The 20,045-nt window shown below is 39.5% G+C and overlaps 1 protein-coding gene across 2 annotated transcripts in view; it reads left to right on the top strand.

Moving 5' to 3' along the window:
* The first annotated feature begins 5,415 nt into the window (after positions 1-5,415).
* The window catches only part of LOC113025168 (basic helix-loop-helix ARNT-like protein 1), a 30,754-nt gene continuing 16,124 nt past the window's right edge, over positions 5,416-20,045 (top strand). Inside the window, exons 1-5 of one of the 2 annotated variants that reach the window (XM_026172649.2) lie at positions 5,416-5,567; positions 13,939-14,117; positions 17,381-17,444; positions 19,400-19,547; positions 19,979-19,999. In XM_026172649.2, coding sequence (XP_026028434.1) covers positions 17,399-17,444; positions 19,400-19,547; positions 19,979-19,999 — 215 coding nt within the window. In that variant the 5' untranslated portion in view covers positions 5,416-5,567; positions 13,939-14,117; positions 17,381-17,398. The remainder of the gene's footprint in view (positions 5,568-13,938; positions 14,118-17,380; positions 17,445-19,399; positions 19,548-19,978; positions 20,000-20,045) is intronic. The other variant, XM_026172651.2, reaches the window with a different exon arrangement.

The raw sequence follows: 20,045 nt of genomic DNA, 5'->3' as shown, positions 1-20,045 counted from the left end.
ACAGGCTGTTGATCAGGTTATGACATAAAATATTAAATGTAATTTTAATCAACATTTACATGATTTGTCAGTCCTTTTGATAGTTTGTTTTCATTAAAGGGCTGATGGTGTGTTGCTATAAATTATGGATTTAGAAAATTCCAACTGTTGCAATGAATTTGTATGAACAAGATATAGTGTAATAAATTGTCAATGTGACAAGATATAATACAGCAGAGGGGGCAAAAGCGCAGACATTTGTCACGTACGTAGCAGAAAAGATGTGTTAAAAATACTCTGGCAAAACTGGGAGTACTAATTCAACTTCTTCAAGGGAAAAAGTGTATTTTAAATTAATAAAACATTCAACTTAAACATCTGTTATATAAAACTCGACCAAAGAAAATAAAGGGAATTTAAAAAGATATATCTATATTTTCTGTTGCCTACATTGTAGAGCGGTGACTCTGCATGCACACCTAAAAACATAGGTTGTAACGGTGCAACATGGGCAAAACACTTACAAAGAAAGATGTCACGCTTTCCATTTATGAGTGTCTGAGCACTTCATCTGTAAGTAGAGCAATATCACCACCTGCTGGTGCTCACAGTCAGACACACACTTTTCCTCTGACCTCATTACAGAAACACTAGAACAGCGATCCCCAACCTTTTTTCCGCCACGGACCTGTTTATGTCCGACAGTTTTTTCACTGACCGGCGTTTAAGGTGTCGCGGATAAATATAACAAAATAAAACCGGTACCAAAACCAAAGAATGTTTATTCATATCACACGGGAAAATCATAAATTTCACACCCGAGCTTAAGTTATCGCAGGCCGGAGTTCTGGGAATCCATCCTACCTGGAAAAACATTCTACCCAATGTTTCTGCGCAGACGCGGCGCATGCGCACAACACCAACGCCAAATAACAGCGGTACCAAACGACTCACGGACCGTTTTTTGTTTTTTTTAATCTTCGTCCTGTATTTAATAAATTCAAAATGAAGTAAAATCGCTAAATAAGGCAATATTTTAATTAGGAAAAAAGTGCATTTATGTCAGTCATCCGGAAATATAGTCTTTTAATTCACCCGTTTCCTTACATTATATTGTTAAACTGTTTTAAAATCCAATGACTTGAATCCCAAAAGACTTACTGGTGAAAACTTCTTTGATTGCCCATGCCAAATCATAATATTACAAAAAGGGAAAAATAACACTGTTTGTTATTTAAGGATCACCAAGATTACAAACGTGCTAAAAAATAAAGCTAAGCAGTGCTACATGATCAAAAATACAACTACAAATCTAATCGTGAAGAAGAGAAGCGTTGATTAATAAAAAAAAATTTTTTAAAAAGTCATTTTGACTCAAACCTGAGCCCACCTCTGTTTGCAGCTATTTATCTTTAGCTCATGTTGATTTTAGTCTAAACTCTAGCTCATATGTACAACAGTTACATTTACATCTGCAACACAAGAATTTCACTTCTACTTGAGCATTGCTTTTTTAAATCCAGAAGAATATTGAAATCATCCTCCAGAATTTTTAAATATAGTTAGTAGTGTCAGACCAGTTTTGATGTTTTGGTCTCCCTGTTTTTCGTTGATTTTTTTTTTTCCATCAGGATTTGGCAGTCACTGAACCAAGCAGAGGAGATAGCACAAACTGCATGGCAGCAGAAGCAGTAGCTGCATAGCTGGCCCCTGGTTTGTTCCCTGTTTTGGCTGTTAAAAAAAGAAAATGAAGATATCCAGTAATATCTGAAAATAGCCTTGTTTATTCCTTTAAAAAAAAAAACAAGTTAGAATGTGTCACAGCTTTTCACCTTAAATTGATTTCATACCACTGTCAGTACTATATATCACTTTAATTTCCCCTTTAAGTTTATATCCTGTTTCTAATGTTTGTAGTGTGGAAGCCTCTGTCATCTGCTGTTGATGAACTGTATGAAGGTGTTTGACGGATCGGATGGCATAAACAGGCATTTGAGATCATGTCTGAGGGGTCTCCGGGAGTGGAAAAATTCATGAAAGTTAATGTTTCTCATTCCATTCAAACTGTTTTTGGTAGAAAATATAAACATAGTTTTGCAACAGTAATTTATTACTAACATGCATTATTGTCTAAATTGGTGCATGTGTCTGCTGTCACTAATACCCCAGAGCATACAGTTCATTCTATACAGGAAAAATAAGTAGACAATAAATAAATCATCCATGCCATCAACACACAGCAGTGTAAGAGTGTAATTACTGACTCCTTCTTCACAGTCAAGACAACCCGTTGTTAGACTGGCTGTCTCCATCAGTCTATATGTCTGTGTCTCTGTAGTTTACCTCTGCAGGCTGTTTCTCCAGCCTTTCTGATTCTCACTTTTCCAAGTATTTTTGATGTATTTATTAATTATGCTATGATTCTTTTAGTGCAGTTCTGTTATGAAGTCAAAAGGTAATGTTTTAAAACTGAGGTGACGAGCAAGAGGCAGATCTGACTGAGAAACTCAATTACAAGTATACTGCACACTCAAAGGTTACCAGCATGGGAATTATACAGTAAAGCCCTCTTCATTTAAAAAATGAACATCTTAAATTTAAATTTAACTTAACACTAGTGATTGAGCTTATGACGTCATCAGGAAAGTGTTTCAGCTTCTATACAGCTTTCTTTTTGTAACTCCACAAGTCGCCCTCTGCTGGCCATAAAAAAGAAAGCAAGTATAATAGACTGCATTCTTTCTCGGAGCCTCGGTGTCCTTTTGGTGTATCACCTCCTCCCTCCTGGCACACAGCTTCTTCTTCTTCTTCTTCTTCTTCTTCTTCTTGGTTGGCAACCAATGTTAAGGCGCATTACCGCCCCCTGGCTCACAGCTCAGTGCACATTTAGATGAGAAAATATATATTTGACACATTTAAGGAAAATACTAATGAAATAAAATAAAAATGTTCCCTTTAGATTTTTTTTGCTCTATAAAATAGTTGTTTTCTTTTACAATCATTCATCTTAGCAGTAGGATTTACATTAAAAGAGAAACAAATTAAGTTTGAGTGAAAATATACATTTTTGCACTCTCTGGTCAACTGACTCATTGACTCAAATGACTCAAGGAAATCCGATTCACTTTGGTGAGTGACTCATTAAAACGCGATTCAGTAAAAAGAATCGAATTTACCATCACTAGCACATAAATAAGTTACATAATATTCAGTACTTACTTTTAAAAGTTTACTCTTTGGCCTCTCCGATTCAGCCGTTTTTTTCGGCAAAATTATCCACACCCACCGCAGCGCTATGAAGTCTGGGATATGTTGGGCCATGAAGTCTACACCGCCACATCCTTAAAATTCAGGGAAATGAAGGATACATTTGAGGGCTGCATTTCGAGCAGCCTTCGTCGCGTCGCAGTGACGTAATCGGCCTTAAAATGCGGCCTTTAAGGCTGCAGACCCTGAATTGGGATACAACCTGTGTTTCCTGCACCCTCTGTACTACTTGAACGTCATCTTCAAGAATGTCTCAATTCCAGAAAATAGTTACTCCATATTAAATTAACTACTTCTGAAAGGTGGGTTGTATAGTGTATATAGTATATTATATAAATGGGTCCAGCTCTTTTTTTTTTTTTTACCTTCATAACTTTTGAAGTACAGGAGACACCCACCTGAAAAAAGCCACAATCTTCTTTTGCACAATTAGTTTCATTATCATAGTTTCAAGTGTTACGAAATCAGTTTTACCCCGGTTCTTTTTATTCCTCAGGCATCCAGAGACGGCACCGGAACTCAGTAATTATTTCACAAAACCTTTATTCATCTTTATTCATCTTCATTTAAGCATGCATCTTCTAGAAGGGAAGACGTGCAAGGCCGGTGTCCCTCTGCAAATCTTCCACCTCTTTGTTAGTTACAGCCAGCTTTATAGAAGTGACCCCATCATAAAACCCCCATGATGTGCTGCAAACTCTGTGTGTCTGTGTGTATGCACGAGCACGTGAGTGCCTGTGTGTGCGCGTACCCGTGTGTATGTGTGTGCACGTGAGTGAGTGTGCATGTGGGTGTGGGTGCGTAACAGTTAAAGCACTGTGTGTGTGTGTGTGTGTGTGTGTGTGTGTGTGTGTGTGTGTGTGTGTGACTTCCTGCCGGTCAAAAGTAATCTCCTCACCCAAGCTACACCAGGTTCCTTTAGACAACAAACAAAACAAGTTAACATATTACAAACACTGAGACCCCCACTCTGCCTCCACTGGGCCATTGGCCTCTTGTTGTTTTACATTTACAGATAAGCATGTGGAGAGTCTCCTGCAAACCTACTTCTAAGTTATAACAATTATGCATTTTTATTAAAGGTACAAGCATCAGCATCAGCAACCCCCAACTGTAGCTTCCTGTCTCCTTTTATGACACCAGACCCCCAGTGTCCATAAATTCCTTTCTCTCTAAACAATTTCACACACTCTCAGGCCTACAGCTAAGCCAAACTAAAACACAGACCAATCCTTCCTTATTCCTGTGATCTAAACAAATTTAACACATCATATTATAATAATTATTTTCTTGTACTCACACAAGTAACAATACTGCACCAACTTAATGTCTGTGATTTAGAGTAAGAGGAACAATCAGTGGTATACTGAGTCCCATGTCATTCCCCAATTCGTTACTGGACCAAATGCACTTTAGGAATTGAAATGTCCTTCAAAATGTGTAATGAAATGTGTTTTCGGATTACGGTGAGAAGAACGGAGGAGAGAGGAGGCAGAAATGAGAGAAATAGGAAAATCCCTTAGGTTAAGTAATTCCTTTTGTTCTGTTCCCCTCTTTTGGTGTCTCTTGCTCACCTTTTTACATCTGCATTTTGGTGTGGTGTCTGGACTCCAGGATCTACAAACTTTGTTTCAATAAAATTTATTTCAGGCTGTTAAGAAAGACCAAACATAACAAAACAGAATCAAATAATTGAAATGAAGCTTCGTGATAAACAAACAAGAAAAATTGAGTCATAAATTTACATTTGTGGTTGTGGAGCTTGAGAAGGACTTGATATGTCACATCAAGTTAAGCCACCGTCTTAAGCAAATATTTCTGTAGTAAATGAAAATTTCAGAGAAAAAAAATTAATAAAAAGTACATTAATGTTTTTTCTAAAATGATGAAAAATTATTCAATTAAATGGGATTTTTTTCTGAGCACTAGTTACGGAGCAGAATAACCTCCAGGACAACCTGTGAAATGAGAAGAGAGGTTAGGTTCGTCACGAAGTGGGAGGGCGCAGTGGACGGATTGGACTCGGGCCTACGGCTCACACACGGCTAGCGTCTGCGTTCCCTTCATCTCCGACCGTCATTGGCTAATGAGCACGTCGGTCATTGTTTCCCAGCCTGAACTCGCGTCTGATTGGCTGACAGGACACCTACGACGGTAGGGCAAACGCTATTGGTTGAAAAACTAGGTTAGTGGTCCGACAGGCATGACGGTGAAGAGAAACTGGGTCACCGATTGAAAATCGTTTATGTCACACTTCTGTGTGTTGCTATTACATATTACCAGCGGCGTTCAATGGATGGATTAGTCCCCCTGGATCTTTTGTAAGTATAACACAAGAACGAGGATATGTTTGTTGACGCCGCGTCTGTGTGACTTTGCTGGGCTTCAGTCTGTGATGGATATCGTCGATGTTTTCCCAGCGCTGTGGTCATGTCAGTGTGGTTTTCTAGAGCAGGAGGAGGGACTTTAGCTTTGCTGGCCAAGTCTTGACAGTCAGTAGCTAGCAGTGAGCTGTATGCTAATGTTAGCAGACGGGGGAGAAATGCCGTTATGGTCAAAAAGTGCGGAAAACGCCTTTAGTTTGGCGGGGTTGGTTTAAGTGGTGCCAGGAATCGCCGGGACTTAGAGGAAGCTCGGGCGTGGGTAAGTGCCGGTCAGTGGCTTTCAGTTTATTAACTGAACGTGACCCAAGTGAGTAAAGCTCCAGTGCTAGCGCATTAGCTGTGTAAAACGGGCCTTGGTGGGTATACTCAGCAGCATCTATCCTGCTCCGGTAACTTCAAAGCCTCCATTGCTTGTCTCTTTAAAAGGCCTCAACGGTACTGTGCTATTCTTCTATTTATTTGGAGACCTGTGCTTGTCTTAAGTATCGCGACGGTGTATGCACTTGCTGTGGAAATGTGGCCACCGCTAGGTGTCTCTGCTGTGGTTGATCAAAGACTATTTGATTGGGTTGTGGTTATACTGTGCATGTAATTAGTGTATTATTGAAGCAGGAGGATATGGGGTGTGATAGATAATATAAAATCCGAAACAAAACCTAACCAAACCGCTCGAAAGCTGAGTGAGTGACGATTTTAGTTGTTTGTTGTTACACATCTTGGGCATCATAAAGGGTGGACGTGGCTTAAAAGTGAAACAAGTGCAGAAGGCCTAATACCCAGGGATGTCAGCTGGCAAGGCTAATGAGCACCAGAGGGCGATACCTGTGGTTGTAGAAAAGCCTTCCTGTCCTGTATAAGTCTATGGGAAAACAGCCCTCTGCCCTGGCATCAATAAACACTTTCCTTATGTGTTTATGGGCACAGCAACTAATTTCAGGTCACATTGAGTAAGACGTCAAATACATTTTCTAATGTACTGTCATTATTAGAGACAGACAGGAGGATTAGGTGTTAGCCAATGAGCATGCAGGTCTCCTTGCATGTCATACCTGGTTTCAGGCGGGTCCTGCTGAGGACCAGCTGGTTTTGACTGGGAGGATATGAAATGGTCTTGAGCAGGATAGGAAACAGTTGGTTGTCACTGTTGATTCATCATCTGAGTCACTCTCACCACACTGAAGCCTTTTTTTTAGTACACAGGGTTTATGGATCTATTTGGGGATACATCATATTAAACCTTTGTTGTGTTAAAGGCAGTTTGCTGTTAATCTTTTTTTTTTGTTGGATTACTGTCTCGTGTGTTAGTTTGACAGGTGCACCTTGTGTTTTTGTAGTTTCTCATGCCTGCCTTGAGTAGATTATCCATTAACTGTTTCACCACATGAAAGGCACTTGCTGTGAACTTCAGACTGTGTCTTTGTTTTTGTTTCTAGCCAGGTAGCAACCTATATCAGATCTTATCAGTACGGATCTATGTAGCCACAAAGACATTTTTACAGCAGACATTTGTTGTGATGACTCAGAAGGGTTGCAGTTAACCATCCTGTTGATCATGAAGGCCAGATGACAAACTTCTGGTTTCTATGAGGAAACTGTATGATATAAAACGTTATAGAGAAAAAGATCCTTGTCATGACTATGTGGATGGTAATTTAGATTAACTAGAGATCATTCTAAGTAATTATGTGAGAGAGACTGTCACACTAAAAGTTTCTTGTATTAAAATGTATGTGGAAAATTCTTCAATGCCTAATATTGTGGTAGAAGTATAACGTTAGTGGGGGAAAAGCTTTTTAAAACCTTATTTTAGGGCAACCTTAGTAAACTTATTAAACATATTTTTTTTAATGAGATTTAAGTTGTGATCCTACACATGTAGCTGTTATTTCCTGTTAACCATTGTAATGAATATTCATTTGGATAATTCTTCAACATAAGAGCCCACAAGTGCTCAAGGAAAGTTCCAATTGGTGAGGCTTGCTTAAATGAGATTACGGGACACAGTTTATTTAGAGGTGAATGTATGAGAGCTACTGAAAATGTCCTTCTTAAGGGGTGAATAGCATTGTCAGTAATGAATAATAATAAATAATAAATAATTTCCCCCAGGGATCAATAAAGTATTCTGATTCTGATTCTGATTAAATAAAGGACATGGCATGGAGGTGTAGTTTGTAGCGCTGATGCCTCACAACAAAGTTTGGATCTTCTGATCTGCTGAGGTCTTTCTTTGTGGAGTTTACACATTCTTTATGTGCCTACATGGGCTTCTTCTGGGTACTCCCACTTCTTCCCAAAGTCCAAAGATATGCATGTTGAGTTTACTTGTGACTGCAGGTGAGAGATTGTGTGGTTGTCTATCTCTGTGTCGGCCCTGTGATGGTCTGGCAACCTGTCCAGTGTGTGTACCCGGCCTCTGATCTTATGATAGCTCCACCGCATTTCCCTAAGTAGGATAAGCAGTTAAGAAAATGGATGGATGTAACCAAGGCACCCTGCCAAGTTTAATAAAGATGCCTCCTGTCTAATTCCCAATAGGAGATGTTGGCCACAGTGACTGGCCATATGCTTTGGCCGGACAAACCTAACGAGCCATGCCATTGACTAAACAGAGAGGTTCCACATCCATCAGGAAACCCTTGCATGTAACTAAGAAGATACGATGCTTGACACTTACTTATTTCTCCCCTGTAAGCTTCTGTGGTTTAAAAAAGGGAAAAGGTAAAGAATTGTTGGGGTTGAAAGGAAAATTGATCAATAAATGTGTTTATCTAAATAAAAAGACACAAGTGGAGATAACAAGCCAAAAGATTTTAACTCGTGTAAATACAATAAATAAATAAAAAAACAATTTTTTCCATTGTACTTCAAATAATGCATTTTAATGTAATTTTTTCCTGATATTAAATAAATTAAAATCTAATTTCTCTAAAAACAAAATGTTCTCAGGTGTATGTTTAAGTATGTTTAAAAGGAAACTTAACCTTATCCTTGGCTGGACTAATTTTGGTCTCCAAATATGCAGGTTTTTCAGGCCTGTATATTATCAGGCCTGATTGGTCAATTTTCCTGAAATCCCAAGGATTCTTTCTGCACATATTGCTCATTATTCCCCATTGCATATAGATTGCATAAGGGATTCGAAGCATCCATCCATGCATCGATCTTCTTATGCTTGTCCAGATCAGAATCACAAGGGTGTTGGAAGTCTAACCCAGCTGTCCTATTCTATACACCATACATTTATTCTGCTGGCATACACAACACAAAGTGGGACATGTATTTAGTGTTTATAAAGGGAGCTACTTCAACAAGCTCCACCAAAAATGCCAGCTTATAAATATGCAAAACAATAAGCAAGAAAACAGTTTCCACTACATGTGGAAACAAGAAACGTGTTTACCACCTTAAACAGGCCGTTGAGTACAACTGTGAAATTGAGGTATACAAGAAGGGGTTGCTAGGTGGATGGAAATTATTTACTGCTTTTGTACTCAAAATTGACTTACAGTCACAAGTGGAAAAAATAAAGTACACCCTCTTTTCAATTCTCAAGTTAGGGAGATAATAAACAATCATCTGGTCCTCATCAACTTCTAAAAATTTTTAAATACAGTTTGTGTTGAGGAACAACTCACAACATATTGCACTGTCATTTGTTTAACAAAAACTAAAGTAAAAACTGAGTATACCCCATGGTTCAGTAGCTTGTTGGGACAGATGGCCTCACATTGGGCTCAAGAATACTTTGCTTACAAAGGAGCTCGTGGTTGCCTTAATTACTGCAAGGTGCCCACATCATCACCCCTTCAGGTATGAGGTGTTTGTGCCGATATGCTGTGGTTTGGTTTTGACAAACGTGGTGCTGTGGATTTTGCCCAGACATTTTCAATGTCCAATGAACATTGTTCCAGAAGTCATGTGGTTTGCTCAGATGTAATTTTGCTAATCTAAGTCATTTTCCATGTTCTTCTTAGAGAGATTAGGTGTTTGAAAACCCTTTAAAATAAGCTGTATTTGTTCAGTCTTTCTAATTTTACTGTTATGAATTTTAACATTTAACTGTTAACTGAGAAGTTTCTCTGACTTTGGGGTGAATTGGCTTGGACGACCACTTTTGTGAAGATTTTATGAATGTTTTCCTCTTGTGAATAACTTTGTCAAATAAAATGATGGACACTGTATTGTTTAGTAGGGCTGCCACAAACGATTATTTTGATAGTCGACTAGTCACCGATTATTTTTGCGATTAGTCGACTAATCAGATCATGCATCCATTGGACGTAAAACGTACAGCTTATTGCACCAGCATGCGTCTGCTCTTATATAACTATCATTAGCTGACAGCTTGAAGTGTTTAATGTATGTGATAACTAAAAATAAAGACAAGATGACAGTTTATTAAACTTTTAATGAATTTTTCAGATTGTCTCGGTGGAGTTTAATAAACTCGGCCATCTCTTCTTTCTATGTGAAATATAACAGGACACTGGAGTAAATTCTCTACCATTTCACACTTCTGTTTAATCAGTTCTCTGTTTGACGTTTATTCAGCTGTGTAAAAACTATAACTTTAATCTCAGCCAAACCGATTTACTGAGGAACAAATAAAACAAAAAAAAAGCCAAACAATAACATTTTTAAATGATCTGAGTGGCTTTTATATCATGTTTAACCTGAGTAGCGAAAGACTGCCGCGGGTTTGAAAATGATGTCCCGGGAGTTTGCCGTTCTCACCGGCTCTAGTGAGCCTTGAACCCTCTAGTTATCGAGCTGGTGGGTAACAGACATCTCCGAAAACGTCGGAGCTCTTTTGCAAAAGTGTGATGTCTTGATAAACCGAGCAGATATTTGAAGCTACACAGCTACATTCTCGCCTGAAAATATGTTAAAAGTTTATTTTGTGACCCAGAAATAGTAATAAGAGTAATATTAAAACTAAGTAGCTGCCGCCATTGTTGAAAACTGGAATTGGCTGGGCCACGCTATGAATTCTGGAATAGTTTGGGCCACGAAGGATACACCCGACCCATCCTTCAAATCTGGGGAAATGAAGGATGCATTTTTCAGCCACGTTTGGGGAAATCTTCAAATTTGGACAGGCTTCGCCACGTCGCTGTAACGTAATTGGCCTACAAATGCGGCCTCCGAAGGATGCGGCCGCTAAATTTGGACACAGCTATGAAACCAGACACTGCTGCTTCTTCTTTGGGGTTTAACGGCAGCTGGCATCCCTGGACATGCAGTGCTGCCATCTGCTGTTTCAGTCTGTTATTACACTCTTAAATCCTACTACTTATTCCTGCGTCTTTCAGGATCTTACAAAGCTTCAAACGACACATCCACGATTTTAATAGTCGACGTAATCGTGGCAGTCCTGTTGTTTAGTAATGGCCTTTCTATTTATTACTTTGTATTGTAATAAATAAATATAATGTCATGGCCATCTGTAATAATTACCTGCCTTCTGTCAAAGTAGATTTCAGATATCATGGCAACAAGAAAAGCAAAGATTTAAAACTGGTGTCTGGGGCTGCTGGTGCTGTCATATCATTGTGATGGGTCTTGATGGATGGGGTCTATTATTACTATGAGGAAAGAGGATCGGTGCTTATTGTGTCACTCAAAAGTGAAAGTTGGTTTCGCTCTTGTTGCTGCACATGTTTGTCGCCACCAGCACTGGCTTGAGTGATTGCATAATCTCTTTGCCATTTGAGATGTCTCTCAGTTAAGGTGCAGTTATTGACACTCGCTCTATGTAACAACAGACTGGGCACTATGTGACGTTTTCCCTGTTGAACACTCTCCAGCTGTAGAGTATTAATTCATTACTTTTTCCATCATAAGCTTATGCCTTTGTATTTGAATAACAGCAGTAATGACTGCTATGTTACTCAGCACAAGAACAGAATATATACATTTCTGCATTTTCTAGCCACTCGTCTCAGAACACAAAAAGCAGTGTGTGCACAGCATTGTCATGAGTGCCGCCATCAACCGAGGTTGGACTTGTTGGCATGCCGGATGCCTGCATGAGTGTCCCAGCTGGATCAGCAGCCATGCATATCCATGAGAGCACAATCTGTGATCTGATTGTTCGCAATGGAAATGCTCCAACCTGTACTCGGGCCATTTTTGTAGCAGCACCTTGACCTGTGCTTTTTTTTTTTTTTCAGCTGGACAGGGCGCAATCTCATGCTGCCAGAGAAGCACAGGTCTTTCTAGATAACAAGCATATCCAGACACTTACTTGGACCTGTTGCCCTGAATCTGAGATTATAATTTCCACATACAGCGCTGCTAGGGTCTTCTTGGGTCAGCAATGTTGAGCCCTGAGACTTGACAACCAGACTTTACTTCCTTGTCAGTGCTTAAATTTAAATTGGTTGTTTATCATTTGTTTAGAAATGTAGCTGGGATTGTTATCGTTTGGCAAGACCTGCCCAGTGATGATGAAAAACTCAAACTCGGCACACAGTTAGTTCTTGGCTGTAAAAAGCTGAATGTGAGCACACTGCACTCAATCTATGCAGTAAACCCTTTCACATCCTTGCAGACAGGCTGCTACACCCTGACTGCTGCAACAATACAAACCCCAACTATGCACGTAAGATTTGGTGACCTCACGTAGAGAAATTCCCAGAATAGCTCCACCCACGAATAGAATTAAAAGAAAACACCTGTGTGAGTGTGCAGGGACTTAAAGTCTGACATAGTTGTACCTGTATATCAGGTTGTTTTACAGGTCAACTTATTGTAGTCTCTTGCATATTTCAGAATTGCCTGTATTGTGATGTTTGTCCAAAAGGTTTGCATTGTACTGTGAGTTTTATTTTTAATTTTTTAATTAAATTAGTCATTCAAAAGGGGCACATTTAAAGCTTTATGAGTTTAAAAGTCACCAGTTAAGAGTTAATGCTGAGTGAAATCACATTACAAGTACCCACAGAATTATGTCATGCAGATTCCATCTGTGGAGCTCTGAAAGCTGTAATAATTTTTTAAATTTTTTTTTAAATGACTCATGTTGGGGTTGAAACTATTAAATCTCACAGGAAGCTGGATATAATAGCAGTCGTTAAAATATTCCATTTTATTTCACTGACCAGAGGTCTTTGCACAAGCCAGTGTACAGTTTTGATATTTCTGGGTAAGAGAAGATGAGAGTGCAAGGGTTTCGGTTCATCCCTGTTTGAAGCATCGAGTATTAATTTGTAGTGTATTTGATATTTGTAAAATCTTTTCACATCTTTACAAAAACGTTCCATCACTGGCCATGGTGGAAGTATTTGGGAGATTTGGCAGCTGACTTGCCGGCTGGATGCGTCTTTCGTGTATGAACGGGCTTTCTGCCTGCTTCCTGCCTGTCTGAGTGGGTGTTTCCCTGTTCAACAGGGAATCAAAGCAGAATGCCTTGCTGATTCACTGATGAAGTAGAAGTAGGTGGTGGATGGAAATCGATGCTGGCTGGTTAGAGACCATAGAGATTGGCTGACCCACTTTTTACTCCAGCACCAGTTCCTTTCAGTGCTCAATCATGACATAGTGGTTTTCCCCTTCTAGCCCAGGGCTTTGTCCCAATAAAAGAGCTCACCAAACTCATCCTGACCTAGTACTCTCCTGCCTGCATCTTGAGTTTCACATTGTGTTGTTACTGAAAATTAGATAGTTGTTTTATGAACCCGATCGGCACTCATTCTACATCTATCTTCATCTACTTTTTCTAATAAAGGTTCATTAATATTACACTCTTAAGATTGGAATTGATGGATACACCTGTTAACTAAAGCTGAAAAGATCTTTCTCCATAACTTGTCTCTGCACACAGACGTCATTTTGACATTTTCATAAATGTAAAGTAGAATCTTTACCCAGTTACTCCTCACATTTCTATAGCACAGTGGGAACAGCTGGGTAGCTCACCGTGTTGGAAAATACTTTTTCTTAAATCTCATACAGATCTATGTTGGCAGCCGTGTTGCCACCTTGATGTGCTGCGCTTCTCCCATCTCCATCACTCAGGCATTTTCTGAAGCAATGTATCCAGTTAATATAAAGCTACTGACAATGAAACTGAGCTTGAATCTGTGCAGGAGATATACTCCAAAAAGTGATTCATTAATTTGCTGGGACTAATGAGTAAATATTTTGCAGAATGTGACTTGTAGTTGGCTTTTATCTCGTACCAGAATGAATGTTTAGCCCTGGATTTTGAGTGTGTTACTTGAATACATTTTGCTTACATTTAGAGATTGGCGACAGATTGATTTTGCACCTGACTCACAGATTTCTCTTCATCCCCCTGCAGATGTAGACGGGCCCCAGCTGCTTAAGGATCTGATCATATGAGGGGAGACCACTTCAAAGTGGATGAAACTAGGTCAGGCTGAATCAAACCAGACTCAGACCAGATCACAACCGAGCAGACCAGATTGATTCAGACGATACCAGGCCCGTCCAGGAAGCCTGTTCCAGTTTCCTGTCCAGGTAACTGAAGCCGCTCTGCACGCCATCTGTAGGAGGTGCCTACTCATATTTCAGAGATGTGAATTTGAACCAAGGAGTCCTCCTTCACAGTGCGAGAAATAATTAACATATTTGAAAACTAGGCCAGCATTTGCTTTGGAATAAGTGTGACATTAAAAATGTGATATTTATGTATTTTTATTTCCATGTAATATTTGTAGTGTTTGGTTCAATTTAAGTTATCAGTGAACTTATGTATTAATACACCTCTGTTATATTTGCTTACACAATTTAAGGACTAAATCTGGTTTTAAAGGAGTCATGTTTTCAGAGCAGTGACATGTTGCATGCATCTGATTCTGGCTGACTGCTGTTTAACTTTATCAGCATTCACCCCAGAAAAAAGGCTCACCGCCTCCACATGCTGCTGACATTTTTAGCATCTTATAAAAACACAGCACTCCCATTGCAAAAAATTTAAATGGTATGCTTGGCCTTGAACAAGTGGTTTAGTGCACACACCTGCTTGCGGTTGAGTGAATAGATAATGGCATCGAATATCTAGTTTTTTTGTCTTTGTTTTGTTCTTGTTTCGTATCCTGAACTCCTGAATGACGAGGTGATGCCTACTTCCTTTTTTTTTTTGTGGTGTTGAGTTGCAGTGAGAGATAGAGATTCCTCTTTACTTCTCTTTTCTGTCCTCTATATCACCTGACCTCTCCACTCCCTGAGCCTGGTTGTGCTGGAGGTCTCTTCCTGTCAAAGGAGTTCTTTGACAGGCGTTCTTTAACCGTACGGGATGATCTGATCTTTGGGTTTCTCTTTGCTTTTCTCTAGTCTTTAGCTTACAGTATAAAGCTCTTCGAGGCAAATATTGTTTTGACCTGGAGCTGTATGAATAGTGCATTTACTTGGCAAACTCATTCAATAGCAAAGGTTTGTTCGTTTAGAGCACGTGTCCCGTGAGAATATTTTTTATAGATGTACTATTATTGTTATGCATGGCCCGGCAATATGAGGTGCTAATGATATACAAACTACAGATTCCATAATGCAGCACTGCAGCCTCCTTGCTGAACGCTAGGCTAACTGGGAACATTCCCGCCTCAAACAAGTCAAACTTCTGTTATTGCGAAGCTAGCCGCTCACAATGGTGGAGAGAAAAGTTGATTCTGAAAGCAGAGCCTTTCAGCGCCAGTGGGTGACTGAATATATGTTTACAGACATGCTGGTAAACCCGTGTGTCTTATTAGTGGAGCTAATGTGGCTGTAATTAAGGAATTTAATTTAAGACGGCACTACGAGACAAAACGTCAGGATAGCTGAAAAACCTAAACGCAGAGCAGAAACTACAGAAAGTAGAAGAGCTAAAGAAGAATCTGACATTTCAGCAGACGTTTTTCACCAGAGCAAAATCACAAAGTGAAGCTGTTGTGAAAGCAAGTTTTATTGTAGCAGAGGAGCCAAATTAGCCCGGTACCACTCTGAAGAGCTGCATGATGAAGCTGTGCGACGTCTTGTGTCCAGACAAAACGCAGATTTTTGGCAAATGTGAGCCTGAGGAGAAATACGATTGCTGATCGGGTTTGTGAGATGGCCACTGATTTAAGAACACAGTTGTGTGAAAGAAGCAAAAACTTTATCGCATACTCTCTTGCTGTGGATGAAAGTACAGACATGATGGACATTGCACAGCTGATTGCACAGCTGGCCATCTTCATCCTTGGAGAGGAAATATTGAACATTAAATCGATGCACAGGACAACGACAGGGAAAGACATTTTTTAAAACGTATGTTAAAGTGTAACCGACATGAAACTGCCCTGGGACAAACTTGTTGGACTTACAACAGATGGTGCGCCGGTGTTGTGCGGTGAAAAAAGCAACTAGTCAGCAGGTTGTGAGTAAAGATGCAGGAGGAGAACTGTACCGGTGAGTTAACAGCATATCACTGCATCATACACCAGGAAACGCTGTGTGGTAAAGTCCTAAAAATGGAGCATGTAATGATCACCGTAACGTAAACCGTAAATTTTATCTGAGCTAAAAGTTTAAATCACCGTCAATGTCAGTCTTTTATGTGGGAAATAGATTCAGAGTTTGCCGACATGCCATCATACAGAGGTCGGTTGGCTGAGTTGGGATAAAAATTCTCAATAGAGTTTTTGAGCTCAGCAAGGAAATCTGTCAGTTCATGGACATGGCATGTATGATGCGGTGAAGGCATTTCAAGTGAAGCTGTCACAAATGCACCAGTGCAACCTGCCTCACTTTCCCTGTTGCCAAGTAATGTTGAACCAAGTCAGCGGACTTTGCTGAACTGCACCTGTGCAGATTCAGATGGAGCTGCAGTGTAATGATACACTCAAGGGAAAGTACGACACTGAATGGCCCGCACAGTTTATTATTTCCATTCCTGAAGCAATGCCTCAGCTCCGTCTACATGCGGCTCCAACCTTGTGTATGCTTTCATTTATTTTTTCTGGGGTTTTTGGCAGCATGTTCATATTTCTAACTTGCATAATTTTGACAGGATATATTTTTATGAAGAGCAAAATATTTAAAGTTAAAGTTTATTTTTTTAAGTTTATTTAATCTGGAATAATATTCCTGTCTGTTTTTATTCATATTTATGTTTAAAAAAACATAAACATGTTCAATAAATGTTTATCTTGTTTGGCCCGCGACCTAAAGTGTGCCTTGAGTTTTGGCCCCCTGTGCAATTGAGTTTGACACCCCTGGTTTAGAGGCTTCACAGTAAATACATTTGCTTATATTGTTTTTTTTTTGGGGGGAAACATTAGTGTGGCTCTTGATGAGTCATGCCACCTGTTTGCGCATGCATGTGCTCGAAAACTCTAATCGAAACCTTTACAGAAAATGACTGAATAATTAAGCAAGAACTCTTGTTAACGACAGGCCTTCTTCAGTCAGCTCAGAGTCACTTGGGAAGGTTTCATCATCTCTGAAGTTTAAACACTTGCCAGGGTTGTAGTTGGCGAATTGGAATGCACATGGCACATCTCAACCAGTCTGATTTATGTGTCATGTAACTGATACGGTGCGACCTAAATAGCTTACAGTATTTCAATACATGCAGTTGTAATAGTGACTTCCTGTTTATTGCGCCTGCACACTTGACCCAGATGACACGATGTTTGCTGCATGTGTCCAGGCAACAGTTACTCTGTCTGTATTTTCTTTGTTTTGGGATTTCTTTGTTTTTGTCTTTGCAGATTCTCAGAATGATTCCATCTTAAAGTGTTGCTTTTGTGTGTTCACAGTTGAGGGCTCCAGAGTGGATGGAAGGAGATGATTTTAACACACAGGCTGTGATGAACATCTGTGGTGAGTTTGGCCCTTCCTAAAAAATAAATTAGTATTTCCCTCTGTGCATCTCTCAATTAAGTGTGCACGCTTTATTGAAAAAAAGGTCTGTGCAGATAGTCACCTCCGTTTCTCACAACTACAGTATTTCCGCTTTGATCTTGACCTCAGACCGTTTATAGTGATTTCTTGTCAGCACGGATAATATGAGTAATCCCGCACATGTCGCGCTTATTATTTGTCAGTTCATTTACATACCCAGTAGTTTCGGTCTATGCATGCATATGCATGCGACATTTGTGTGACTGTCTGCTCTGTGTTGCTTATTTTCTTCTGCAAAGAAACAGTGGATTGTTTCTTTTATTTTAGCTTCTAATACACACAGACGCCTGCATTGCAGCTATTTCTTAAAAGAGAGGGTTTAATCACCAAAAGACTGAATAACAAGGTTGCACACGGGTCTGTTGAAATCTGGCACAAGAGCCTTTTTAGATTTGCAAATGGATTTTTATATTTCTGGGGAAATATTCGTCCTTATGTTGCAGCTGTCATTTAGCAAGAATGTGTTTGTGTATGAACCGTAGGATCCATTCATTTTCTATTAGTAAAGTAGACCTGTCTTAAAAATATTTAAAAATTTAGTTCACGAACCACAGAAAACATCTTTAAGGCAGCAAACCTGTTTCATAATTACCTGCCTTCGTCTATGAATAAACATTTTTTCTTCCTCCTACGATTGAAGCAATTTCTCAGCGTTTGTCAGTGCTGTTACGCTGACGTTACCTCGCCATGATTTACATTTAATGAACAATTCTGGATATTAATGAGGTGAAATTTTCACACTTTGCAGTGCCATCCAGGGAACCATAGTGGATGTTTTTGCTGGCCGGTTCTGTCCTCTGAGCAGCTTGTTTAACGCCCCCTGGTTAATACATTTACGTGTCAGATTAGCGTCAGCTCGGTTATTCATGTAATTGTGCTACATTGTCAAAACAGCAGCTGATACGTTTGTTTAGCTGTTGAACTAATCTGGCAATCATGACAGTTGCTGGTTTATTGTGCTGTATTTGAAACTGCTGGATAGTCCTTTTGGATTTTTGAAATGTGTGCCAGAGGCATCATCCATCTGGTTTGCTGTCTACAACAACAGACTGTGGTTTAAGAATCTTTACACCAATAAAACAATATATAGGTCCCCTTTAAATATGTGCATTTGTCCTTCAATTTAAAAAAAATAAATAAGTGAATAAAATAACATTTACCGTACTTGGTCAAACTGCAAGAGCTTTATATAGCCGCAATGATGTCTCATACAGGAGTGGGAGCTTTTGTTTTACTTTTTGCTATGAATATGAGTTATAGACTCACACAGCCACCAACTCGTTTGGGGCAAATGTAATTATTCCAACCACGCAGAGTGTTGATCTCAGTCAGCAGTGGCACAGCAGTCACTCCTCCTCATCTGGAGCCCTGTGCAGGCAGGCGGCTTGATAACCACTGCAGAGTCACCCAGAAAGAGTCACAACAAAGAAAGTCGTCAACTGTTGTTATTCTGGTTTGGCAGTGTGGTTTACTAGGTTGCCAGTTTGTCTTAAGATTATGTAGCTTCAGCAGCCGGTGAAATAAAAATGGTTACTAAAAATGTGTATGTAGTATTTTTTTTAAATTTGGTGAAACACTTGTGCACTGGTAAAGCCACAAATGCGGTGACAAATAAATGAAGGAAAAACACCAACTTTTGCAGTGCATTTTTCACAAAAACAGACTGCTTTCAGTGTGTATACGCTTTACACGACCAGTTCGTACCTACAAAAACCCCCAAAAACAAACCAACAAAAGAATGGAATCTTGGGTTTTTTTTATTTATTTTTATTTATTTTTTTATTTATTTTTTTGTGACACTGTGTATAAAGGCCTTAAATCCGCACACAGAGAGATGTCTGTTTTTAAGCTCAGTGTCTCATTGTGCTGTGCAGATGACCTGATGGCAGACCAAAGGATGGACATCTCGTCTACAATGACCGACTTCATGTCCCCCAGCTCCACTGACCTCATCTCCAGTTCCATCAGCACGCCTGGCATGGACTACACCCGCAAAAGGAAAGGCAGCACCACCGACTACCAGTAAGTAGACAAGGAAGAAAGAGAAGCTCAAATGCTCACTTTATTGGTAATATAAACATATTTGCTACTACTGCTTGACTTACCAGCAGTGGTAACTGTAACATCACATAAATAGACCTTGAATTTATTCTTGGCAATAAGGTGCACAGAGAAAGGGGAAAAATATACAGACTGAGAATTATGGGAAGAAGTGATAAAGTGAAATGACTAGATAGACAGAGTGTTTCTGGTCCTATTAACCATGTCTGATTATGGAGACACAAAGTCTTTTGCATTCATTAGTGCAGGTGTGCTACAATATTCATAACATTTGTGTCCTTAAACACTGTTAGCCAATGTTGCTAACACTTTACACGTTGTTTAAAAAAAACATAATGATCTGAATCATTCAGTGACAAAAAATTGATTGATAAATTTGTGTTTCTTTGCAGAATTGATGGCTTCTCATTTGAGTAAGTTCAAACCTGACTCGATGTTAGTAGATCTAGCAAACTCAAT

This window comes from Astatotilapia calliptera, chromosome 7 (assembly GCF_964374335.1).
Source record: "Astatotilapia calliptera chromosome 7, fAstCal68.1, whole genome shotgun sequence".
Classification (NCBI taxonomy): domain Eukaryota; kingdom Metazoa; phylum Chordata; class Actinopteri; order Cichliformes; family Cichlidae; genus Astatotilapia; species Astatotilapia calliptera.
Note: the sequence above shows the minus strand (reverse complement) of the source record. Positions and strands in the feature narration are given on the sequence as shown.